General features: G+C 38.8%; 1 protein-coding gene across 4 annotated transcripts in view; it reads left to right on the forward strand.

Annotated features, from left to right (window-relative positions):
* Positions 1-12,500, forward strand: part of LOC138033865 (lysine-specific histone demethylase 2-like) — a 171,942-nt gene that overhangs the window by 23,007 nt on the left and 136,435 nt on the right. For 3 of the 4 annotated variants that reach the window (XM_068881726.1, XM_068881729.1, XM_068881727.1), the window contains 4 exons: positions 1,733-1,777; positions 2,276-2,438; positions 3,810-3,915; positions 4,243-4,306. In XM_068881726.1, the coding sequence (XP_068737827.1) occupies positions 1,733-1,777; positions 2,276-2,438; positions 3,810-3,915; positions 4,243-4,306 (378 nt within the window). The remainder of the gene's footprint in view (positions 1-1,732; positions 1,778-2,275; positions 2,439-3,809; positions 3,916-4,242; positions 4,307-12,500) is intronic. The other variant, XM_068881731.1, reaches the window with a different exon arrangement.

Raw genomic sequence — 12,500 nt, forward strand, 5'->3', positions numbered from 1 at the left:
TTAACTCCAACTGAAACTGTTTCCTAATTAATTTCCATGCACCGTCAACTTGCTTATCTCATATCTCCTGACTTTCCCTAATTACAGTTTATTATAAGGAGGTAGTGTGCGGAAAATGAATGTGCAATTCTCAAAAGCGATGAAAAATTACTGTAAGCGAATATCAACAACCACCCAATATTTCAACAGATCAAGGGAGCAAGAATTTAAAAAGGAATGGACATGCTGTTATCAGAATTATGACCAAAAGTGATTAATAGTAAGGTTTCTATTAAATGCAAGTATTGCGATTGAAAAAAAAAGCCTTTGTGATGCATATGACGGCCTCTGAAAAGGCAATGAATAAATGTATTGTATCTCTCTTTCGGTCTCCCATCCAAATACTAACCCTGCTCGACAGGGCTTATTTTCAGTGAACATTTGTTAAAAAGGATGTGTTTTTAACAGCAGAAACAACTTTTTAAGCTTCTATATTAATTACATGTACACCTAGATTACTGTTAACAGCAATAGAAATACAGTTTGTTCAGATTGGGGTTTGAGCAACGTACAATATTATTGTAAGCTCTAGAAAATATTGCATGGTGTGAAACAATTAACAGTTTTAGGCAATGTTCATGGACAAATGACAAAAGTGTCTTGACTTCCAATTGAAAAAAAGGTGTTACGATGCATATGACTGTCGTCCTCTATAAGCAATGACATTATCGTATCTGTCTCAGTTGGTCTCCCATCCAAATACTAACCCCACCCGATAGGGATTAACATCAGTGAACGTTTTAATACCACTGTCCAGCATTACTGTACTTTACTCACTGAAGAGTAGAACTGGATAAGCACATCAATTAGCACGTTAAATTGCTTTGAAAAAGAAGTTGAAGTGAACTCGGAATCAACCTCGATGCCAGTGTTTATCGATTTCATTTTTATTATTTTCTTCAATCTTTCTGGGTTTAGTATTAATTTTTTTTAATAATTATTACTATAAGTAACAACATTTTCTCTCAGGGAAGCTATGTAGTATTTATATTGTATCGTTTCCTCGGCTGTATTTGTAGTATGAGCCATTTTACCATCACAGTTTTCACTAATGGTAAAAAAAGGAGTGTCTAATCTTCTAATGCCGTAGAGCACTAATTGGGGACACTGTAATTTGAAATTAACAAGTTAACGCAAATCAAATCAAATTTTGGTTTTTGAGGAGAGGGGAAAACGGGAGTACCTGGAGAAAAACCTCTCAGTGCAGAGTAGAGAACCAACAAACTAAACCCACATACGGTGTATGACCCAAAGTCTGGGAATTGAACCAGGGCCACATTGGTGGGAGGCGAGTGCTCTCACCACTGCGCCATCCCTGCACCCCTGGTACACGATACATCCACTTCCTGTGTGGGACAGATACATGTGTATGCTTCACTGTAGGCCTAACTTTTATATGTCACATAAATTAATCAAACAAAATCTTCCTGATAATTATTATTATTATTATTTTACTACAGTAATGAGAGTAACTCAATACTCATCTTTGTATGTAAGAGCGACACTCTTATTGTTGCATAATTTTGTCAATGACCAAATTATGCAAAAATGCGAACAGCCTCCTTCCAAAGGTCTCTTCTCCCGCTCCAGGGGAAGTGGAGAAGAGAGACTCTGGGAACAAGGCTTAACATTTTGACCTTTCAGAATTCATTTTCCAAGTTCAGTGGCTCATGGCCACTTTGATTCTTTGCAGGGTAAAAAGATATTGGTCAGTCCCTGTAGTCTTGAGGAAGATGAGGTTTGTAAATTAATAACCTACATGTATGAATAGTGATTGAAAAGAAAACCAAGAGAATTGTAAATTGCAGTGTCTATAAAGTTGTGCATGATCCATTTTGAAATTGTATTCTGTAATTCTTAGGCACTAAGACATGTTAATTGCTGCAAGTGGAAATTATTAGAATACAGTGCATGTAAAAATCGTTTTTGGCATACCGGTAATTATTATTCCTATAGAGAAAATAGATTTCACTGACTAGAACTATAAATTATTTCATAGTTATTGCAATTTACAACCAGCAATCACTTAGTATGTAAAATTCTGTATAAAAGATGTTAATTAAACAGCTTTAAAATAATTGCAGCAGTGTTTCAACTACATTTACATGTACATGTATACTGGATGCTAACTGAAATTTCTAGTATCCAGGTGACCTGTCACGGAAAATCTAGTGAACTTGTGTAAAATTAAGTCCATGCAACTGAGTTCTCAGCTGATTTAACTTGTCTTTGCAAGAGGGTTTCTGCTGTGAACTGTGCTGGTTGGTTGGAAAGTCTCACTGAACCGCCACTTCTCCAGAGTTGTCCAGCAGCGCCATTTCTCATGTCTTACTTTCCTGATGGTGTCGGTCTGAGTCCTACACTGAATAACTGGAAACAAAATGCCTCAGATTTGACAGGTAGGCAATGGCTTGTGCCTAGTGTACAGTGTAAGTAAGAGTTACCTTTTCAACTTTATGAAGTACATGTGCATGGAATATCACCATTATAGTATTAATGACTGGTATTTTGAAAAGCTGAGAAAAGGTCTCTTCAGATTTATTAAAATTAATAATAATTATTATTTTAGTATTAAATAGTGATTGGCGCAAAAAGAATACAGGAGGAAGCACGACATTGTGGCCTAGGCAATCCACTGGGACCTGGTGGAAAAATAATGTGGGTTTGAACGGACTGATAAATGGTATCACCGTGTCCTTGAGAGTAGATACTTTGATTGCTCTCGTCCAGAAATCGGCATTCTGAATATTAAGGGATGAATCGCATAACTTCTTTAAGGGAATTCTCTCTATCTGATTGGCTATCAAGAGGAGGTTTTCAGAGTGGATCAACCATGAAAATTTAATCTTATAATTATATCCTCATCAATACACTGTACAAGCTGATGCCCAATCTCACCCTAGAGAAAGAATTGTAAAAACAGCCATGAGACTTCAAGATAATTATGTACAGTACACTGTATATAAATCCCCAACCATATCCATAACTGTACTTGCAAGGTGAAAAACACTAAAGGGATGGATGTTTATTTTGTCACAAGTAAGGTTTCAGTTAATAACAATAAAAGTTATGATCATCATTGTAATAGGTGCTGTACTGGTGTGGATTATTGCTTCCAGTAATAAACACTAACCAGGAATGCAGAAAATCTTAATTGCACGCTCACTGAATGTTAAAAGACAGTAAATTGGCTGAACGGTATAAACCCACATGATTTCTTTGCTGACAAATACAGACGGCTGCGATCTACATTGTAACCATTGTTTCAAGCTAAAGACAATACCTGCTCAATTAAATTGTTACAAACACTCTTGTTTTATATGCATCGTAAACTCATGGAACAATTTAAGGAAAGAAACCGCTGAAGCAAAAGACTTCAGATGTTTTAAAAATAAATTGTTCAGTGAATTCTCTTGATATTATAGTCTTATAGTAATAATTATCATTTTGTGTTTTTGGAAGCTTTTTGTATAATGTAAATATATTCTGAAATTGTACATAGTTTTCGAAACCGTAGATAAATACTGTATTTTAAACAGATTTATGTATTTAGGATTGTAAACTGATATATTGTTATTTGAGAACAACTTCTCGTCCCCAGAGCCCACCTCCTTTCACAATTTTTCATGGAATTTTGTAGTTGTTAATGTATTATTTGTAAGTGTTTCTGTGTTTCCCGCCTATGATTAATTGTGAATAAACCATTATTATTATTATTATTATTATTATTATTATCCCAGCAATAATGGAAATTTAACAATTTGCTTCAGGGTATGTGAAGCTCTTTTATCACCCTGACAATGCGCAGACGGCTTTGACATTCCGTCCTGACATTATGGAAAAAGAAGAAAAAGAAATGTTTCCAGAATTTGTCAGGTGACTGGCCATTTTCTTGTACCCAGAGGTTACAATAAGACTTGGGAACTGGCTTGAATAGAGTACATGTAACCGACTGCTTTCATTGTCAAATTGAATTTTAATCTTAGGTTTGAAATATTCTGTGGTTAGTAGTTTTATAATACACTGTACTTCAATTTTAAGGAAAAATTTAATGTGGCTGACTGCTCTGTCTGTGAGTGAAGTAGCCAACTCTTTTCACCAGCTGTCAGTACTAGCTTATTGAGGCCACTGTGTGACAAACACTTTTTTTGTTTCTTGTTACAGTCTGTTGTATGCTTATTAACAATAATGTGACTGTTTCAGGTACCCTATGGTTTATCTTGCATTAAGAAATCTTATATTGTCACTCTGGATGATTAACCACAAGGTTTGCAATATTTTTCTTTCAGAATAAGGCTTGTGTGAAACTTTTTACTCGAGACTAATTTTTATTCTCACCCCTTTAGTATAAATATTAATTTTATAACATTTACCCACTAATACAAAAAATTAAACTTATTGAGTTACTTATGTGTATTACAGCCTGTACTTCTTATTTTAGATGTTGATACTGTTTGCTTTTTGTCCCAAACAAGAGAAGGGACTCTCTGGTCCAATAATTATTGCAAAAGCAATTTACATGTACTATGAACAAAAATGAAGTGAAAAATGAAGTTCATGTTGATCGGCACCAAGCAAATGATAAGTATTAACATTCAGTCAATTTTACTGTTTCGTTTATTGGAAAGACTGTTATGGCTGTCGAATCAGCAAGAGATCTAGGAGTATATATAGATTCACACCTGACCTATGACACTCATATCTCCCACTTAGTCTCTTCTTGCTCGACTAAACTGGTTCAGATCAACCGTGTGAAATACTGTTTTGATAGGAAGACTTTGGTTTTAATTATTACATCTCTTGTCTTTAGCAAAATGCTCTACTCTTCAACTTTGAGGTCTAATACCTCATCCAAGAACATTCAAAAGCTGCAACTTATTAAGAACTTCGCCTGCAGCGCGCGCTCGGAAATGTGACCATGTGACGCCATTACTTGACAAAATCAACTGGCTTCCAGTTAGTAAGATGCCCAAATTCAGAGATGCTGTTATGGCTTATAAGTGTGTCAGCAATTTAGCTCCTGAATATCTATGTACTAAGTTTAAAAAACGATCTTCTGTACATAATCGCACAACCCGTAATAATGAGAAGTTCGAAATCCCATTATTCAGGTTAGCCACCGGCCAACGAACCTTCGCCTATAGAGCAGTATCCCTGTGGAACACGTTAGACGAAGACCTTAGAAACGCTACTACTGTAAAAGCCTTTAAGAAAGCCCTAATACTTGTAATGAATGAATGATTGTACGACAGTTAGCATTTGACGATATTAGCTTGTTAGATATAGTTTGCATTTATATCTGTAAATAGGAACTGAAAAACTTTTTTTAAGTTTTTTTTTTTTTTAAGAAGTGTTAAGCTTACTCAGGGAAGCCCTCTTCCCTCTCACCTCCTAGAACTCTGGGAGGAGATCTGCACTCTTTTTAGTACACCTTACCATGTAAATTTTTGGTTTCGTTATAAAAAAACGTAATAAAATATTTTTAAACTTACTATTAAGAACATAATGACACTATGCTACTGTCATTATCAAGTCAAAAGAATAAAAAATGGAAAACGATTATAAATACTAAAGGCACAGTAGATACAATAATACTACATATTGTTTCGTCGGTCGTGATCGTTTCACTGTTATCAAACATTTTATTCCGGTGCATGTAAGGTATGTTACATCAATGGAAGTTGTGCGGTTTGAATCCTAATAAGAAACTTAAACGATCATGAAATATACAGAAAGTAGAGTGTAGAGTGAACAAGAAACGATTCATATTTACCCAGTGATTCGCTCAGGTTCACAACCAACTTAAAAATGGTTTTATATTTGTATTATGTCGTCATGATGACGTGTGCCATTAGTGAACTGATTATTTATTAATCAGGTAGTTAAGAACATAACTTCTCAATGAAACACTCCCTCTCCTCGAAAAGTGATACACGGAATCTTTTATACTAACAAGTGTTCAGAAAACAGTTAGGTTAGCACTGATTAGTCAGAGCTCGTAAATCTTAAGAAGCTCACATGTTCTCCCTTAGGTAGTAGCACCACAAGACGATGAACAGGTCGTTCGATGGTGACGTAGCCTTTGCTGTCATATTTGGTAACAGGTTCACCAGATTTTGGATTTTTGTACTTTACTTGCACCCATTGCACCTTTCCATCGGTCCCCGGGATTGTGCTGGATACAATCCCAAGGCGCCACTGATCTCTAACCAGATTCGAATCCTGAATTAGGACATCTCCAGAGTTCAGATTACGATGGGCTGTATACCATTCTTGCCTCACAATTAAATCTGGAAAATATTTTCTGGTCCATTTCTTCCAGAAGCCATCTCTTATATGTTGGATAAATTCAAAATGGTGTTTTGGAGTTGTAGATTCCTTGAAAGGACCACTAGGTGCTCGTGTGATTGACCTGCCTAACAGAAGGTCATTCGGGCATAAATATGAACCATCGTCGGCTGATGTTGGGTGTCTACCTACAGGCCCTTCGTTAACTAGGTTGGCGACTTCAAAGAATACAGTTTGAAGTTCAGAGAATGTCAGAATACTTTCTACAATGACGGCTGTAAGGGCTCTCTTAACAGAGTTAATAAGAGATTCTGATGCTCCATTTTGCTCCATTTGGTGCATGAGCAGGCGTAAAGTTCCATTGAAATCCTTCCATATAGTAACTCCAAAGTTCTTCGATTGTTCCCATTCCCATGACTTTGTGACACTTTGTAATTCTTGATAAGCTCCGACGAGCTGTGGACCGTTGTCAGAATATATCTTACATGGACATCCTCTGAATGACACAAATTTTCTCAGTACCATCAAAAACTTCTCTGTACTGTAGTCTGGTGCGAGGTCCAGGTAAACAGCTCTCGTTCCTAAACAAGTGAAGATCATCACTCTATACGCTTTAGATGTGGTTCGTTTCTTAACTTCATCACAGGTTGTGAAAGGACCAAATAAATCAATGGATGTGGAATACCATGGAGGAGCTGGTTTAAGCCTTTCTATAGGAAGATTTCCCATTACTTGTTCTGACAGTTCCTTGTCTAATCTTCTGCACCCAATACAGTTGAGCTTGATGGATTTAACTAGTTTGAGTAACTTAGTTAATATCCAGAACTTGGAGCGAATTTTGCTGGCGGAAGTCAAAACACCATGGTGCCCTTTCATGTGAACGTGTCTTGAGTAGAGTTTGGATAATCAATGTTGGTATGGGAGAAGTATGATGTCTCCTTTATTGTGGCTCATTTCCATCCATTTCCCCCTACGACCACTTATTACATATATCCCATCGCTTCGTGTACGAGGACATAAACGCTTATACTTTCCGTCTCTTACATCTTTATCCATTGTTTTTTGCACCTCACGAATCCAAAATATTTCTGCCCTTCTGATATCTTTACTGTTTAGGTCTTGCGTGGCATTCTTGAATGTCAATCTGAGCTTTCTTTGGTAAAGCTTTAGAACTCTTGCTGTCACTCGTAACAGATGCTCGTACTTTGAAAAATGTTCAATGTCAATTCGAGCTGCAAAGCTATCTTCCACACTTGCGTTGATTGTATTAGCCACTTTCAGGATTTGTTTTGGTATTTGTGGTTCAGAGTAGTTACGAGTAATAGGCCACTCGCTTTCTGGATATTGAAGGAATGAAGGTACTTCTTTCCAAATGCTGCTATGATCAATTTCACCAGGTTTCTTTCCTCTAGTTAACCAATCTGCGATGTTGTGTTCACTTTCACACCAATACCAATCTTCTATGTTAGTACCTCACCGATTCGTGTTGCAGCGAAAGTGTTGAGGCCATAAGAATTTTTCTGAGTCATGCAATGCACTATCTGAGAGTCAACTATATGATAGCATTTTTGAAAGCTATATCTACACGCTTTATCGACGAAGGACTTTAGTCGCTTGTCCATTTTGTCAATGGACATTGTTTTGAGAGGGGCAAGACGATTTTTAGATACAATCAGGTTACTTGCAAATCCTCCACCTTGTCGTTGCCACCTTGCATAAGCACAGGATCCGTAAGCGTCTGACGGTTTCATGCATCTCTTAAATCTGACATGATTCATCTCGGGTAATTCATTAAAGAATGTCAACCATTGCTGTCTATTCTCTTCGGGGATTGGATCATCCCAGTCTAGTTTCTCATTGCTTGTCCATAAGCGTCGCATTAAGATTTTAGCTCGAATGGTAAAGGGTCCTGTGAGTCCAAGAGGGTCGTATATATGCTGTTTATTTGTGACAATATCATTCGCTTTGTAAATTGCGGTGGGGAGGTCTGGCTTTCCATAATGTTGTGTGGCATTTTGAGTTTTACGACGTTTGTTCTTCTTTGGGTACAGATTCAACTTTGTCTTAAAGCGTAATTGATCGTGTTCTGGGTCCCATATCACTCCAAGTACCTTTTCAGAAAAAGCGTTTGATTCGTTAGGTATGAGTGTATCAGAGCGGAAGGGTTGGCGCAGTGGTGAGATCTCTGCCTTCCAACCCTAAGGCCCCGGGTTCCATTCCCGGTTCTACCGAGACTGGAATATTTGGCGACCTTCTTTCCCGCTAAAGTTCACTCAGCTTTCCATCCTTCCGAGGTCGGTGAAATGAGTACCAGCATACATGGACTGCTTAGAAGCGGCTGCAATTTGCGCCTGTATATGCTTCCAGTCGGCTGGGGGTAAATTGATCATTGTAAAGCGCCCTTGAGACGTTAGTGATAAGGGCGCTATATAAATGCACCACTTTACTTTACTTTACTCTCGACCCTCTGCGCTGTGTGATAATATCCATTCTTTGAGTTTGAATCCGCCTTTGCTAACTACAGTAGTTTCTCTATGTTTTAGGTAACCTTCTTTGCTGTTTGCAGGTTCTTTGTACTTTCGATTATATCGTCCATATACGAATTACTTTGTATGATCTTCGCTGCGGCGGGATAATCTTGACTCCCCATTTCGTCCGTCTTGCGAAGTGCCAATGTTGCGATCGTTCCCAAAGGCTTATCTCCTAAGGATACTCTTTGTATAACATAAGTATCGGGTTCCTTTGACACGTCCATATTTCGCCACAAGAATCTGTGCATGTGTTGATCAATCGAGGTTGTTTTGATGGTATGATACATTTTGCTGATGTCTCCCATTAATGCTATTTCGTTTTCTCGAAATCGTATTAATACTCCAAGTAAATTGTTGAGAAGATCTGGTCCTTCGGCCCAGTAGTCATTCAGGACATGGCCCATGTAGTTCGCGCTACTATTGAAGACTGTTCTCACAGGGGTGGATTTTGAATCTGGTTTCAGAACCTCATGATGGGAGATGAAGTGTACGGGGCCTTTGTAATTGATTATCTCATCTTTGGAAAGTTTGCGTGCTACTTCTCTGTTTACCATGTATCCTTGACTTGATTGTCGTACACTTTAGCATGTACCGGATTCTTTGCGAGTCTCCTTTCAGTAGAGGCGAGCATTGCTAATGCAACTTTACGATTATCTGGTAGATCGATCGGATCTTTGATCCACGGATACTCTACGATCCATTGGTTAGTTTGTTCGTCATACGAAAGGTTTTTCTCGATCAACGCTACAACAAGTTGCAAAAATAGTGGAGACACTTCACCTTCTTGGGGCGTTATTAATTTCCCTATTATCTCACACTGCAGCCCCCCTCCCCCCTTATCAGTGTTGCTAGCACGACAAAAAAATGTTGGAAACTTAAGCAGTCAACATTGAAAGGGGGAGAGGAAGTGGGTAAGGTTTAAATTCTAGATACGGCGGGCATTGGAAGCTAGAAAAGGTGTTTTTTAATTAAAGTGTCTCAACAATTTTGCAACTTGTTGTAGCTCCCTTTCTTCTTTGATAGTGTAGTCTTTGCTGCCTATTGTGCATTTGCCGCACTTGCAGCTACCACAACGTGGGTTGCACTCAACGCCTACATTCTCAATGTTGTAGAAATCGTCAATCTTGACCTTGAAACTGTGATTCACTGAAGCATAGTGAAGTCCGTGTCTTGTGTTTGCATTTTCGATCAGCGGATGTGTTCCGCTGACACATCGCCCGAATCGGTTCTTCAGCAGTAATAGGTGTTCGACACATTGCTCTCTGACAGGGTGGTAGGCGGCATAGTCATAGCCTATTAGAACATCAACAGGTCCGGTGGGTCGCCGAAGTTCGTCTTGCGCTACATTGTTGAATAGGTGTGTCACTCCGTCCATGTTTATCCTGTCGGACGTAATCGAATTCCACGACTTTCCCTTGTTTGTCAAGCAAGGAAAGTTTGTACTTGACTGTTCTGATCGTGTTGTACTGACCACCGATTTTTACGATCGACAAATCCACTGCTGCCCCTTTAAGGCTTTCTTCCTTGGCCTTATTGTTAGTGATAAAGCATAAAGATGCCGCAGAGTCCCACATGACGTTGGCCCATCCTCTTTTTGTTCTGATTCTTTGTATTTGAAGGAGGCATGTGTCTTCTGTGTTACAACATATGCTTGCAGGTCCGGAGGCGCTGGCTATATTTGCGGGTGTAGGTGAGGTTCTTCGTTCATCTTCGTGTAGAGATTTGTGGTGTTGTAACGAGCAATTACCGATGCTGCATGTTTTCTTAGTTTTGCAACTTTGCATTAGATGACCGGACTTTAAACAAGACCAGCAGGCTCCCTTCTCTCTTAGGAGTGCTATTTTATCGCTTATAGGTTTTGATAAGTAGATTCTGCGATCTTCTGTGGAATGTTTTGCATCATCGTGGATCAAGCGTCTCCTCTGCGTCGTTCTTTGACTTTTAAAATCCTTCTCATCCTTGGCTATGCATGGTATGATGAATTACGGCTCCTCGCTGGTTCTGTAAAAGCTTGAGAAGAGATGGAAATATATCGGGTTTGTTCACAGTGCTATTTTCTGTGCTAACTATTTCGGCTCATTTTTGTCGTATGTCCGAGGGCAACTTTTTCTCGATGATGCTTACTGAGCTCATGGTTGTTATTTCTGCTTCCAAACCCAATCATCTCAGGTCTCTGTAAGCGTCTTCTATGATTTCAACAAATTCAGTGAATCTCTTTTCTTCTCCATCTCTGATAAATCTGGCTCTACGTATTCCGTTGATAATAATGTCTGCCAGTTTTGAAGGGTCTCTGTGTTTCTCGTCTAATCTTTTCCACATTTCTGCAGCGTCGTCGTCGATGTTTTTCACTGTGTTTGCTAGTTCGTTGCCTAGGCATGAGTGTAGTACGTATGAGATGTCATCGCTCCGAAGGTGCGGCATGACTTGCGGACAGGTGCGAATTTCGCCTTCAAATCGCGGCACTCTTATTTTTTCTAGTTCAAGATTGAAGGATGCGTGAGTTCCGTGCTACTGGTTTCGGCTCTTCCTCACCAATGTACGCCGAGACTCGTTCAGTGATTTCGTTGAATCGGCACTGTATTTCGGCAGCCCATTTTAAGGCGGTTGCGGCCTTGTCGCACTCTGCAAGATCTATAAGCCTCTCGTTTGTTTGTTTGCAATTCGTAAATGCCTCTTCCAACTGGGTTAGTAGCCTTTTTAATGGGGGTATAGCAATCGTGTCGGACTGAATAGTGTGCGTAACGCTGCTATGCAATGCCTCAAATACTGCTTGCGCGCTGTCACGCTTTAATAGAGCCTTTCCTGTCATTCGTTCAATTTCCGCACGCTCTTTCCTCGTTGATTCTTGACGTATAGTGTCCTCGCGCGCACTGTTTTCTTCTCTAATTACGTTCTGTATATATTTGATCTTGTATGCCGTTGCTTCTGCGAACAGTTCCTGTAATTCTAAGATCCATGTTTCCGCTGATTCGTGTTCTTCCTCGGTTAAGAACAACGTGTACAAATCATGCTTACCTTCAACTATGTCCCATGCCTCGGTAAGATTTAGGTAGTTACCTTCAACCATTTTGCGTCCTTGATTCGCGTCTATTGATTTAAGGAGTTAATTTCTTTTCCTTGTGAATCTTGCTTTGGCTGTACACCGTATGCCTTTGGCTTCGTCTGCTATCTCTGTGCTATCCATCCCGGTTTCCGGAGTTACCGATGGGATTCGAATGTTTCGTTGGTCGCGATCGTTTCATTGTTATCACACATTTAATTCCGGTGCACGTAAGGGATGTTACATCAATGGAAATTGTGCAGTTCAAATCCTTATAAGAAAATAACACGATCATGAAATATACAGAAAATAGAGTGAACAAGAAACGATTCATATTTACCTAGTGACTCGCTCAGGTTCACAACCAATGAAAAAATGGTTTTATATTAGTATTAGGTCGTCATGATGACGTGTCCCATTAGTGAACTGATTATTTATTAATCAGGTAGTTAAGAACATAATTTTTCAATGAAACTCCTCAAATGGAATCTGCTTGAGTTTTCTAATGAATGACATTTCAAAAACCAAACAATCAAAGTTGATCTCACTCGTACTTCTGAAGAATTTTGAATTGCCTTGTTCATAAAAGATCGTTAATATAT

Source organism: Montipora capricornis, chromosome 14 (assembly GCF_036669925.1).
Source record: "Montipora capricornis isolate CH-2021 chromosome 14, ASM3666992v2, whole genome shotgun sequence".
NCBI lineage: Eukaryota > Metazoa > Cnidaria > Anthozoa > Scleractinia > Acroporidae > Montipora > Montipora capricornis.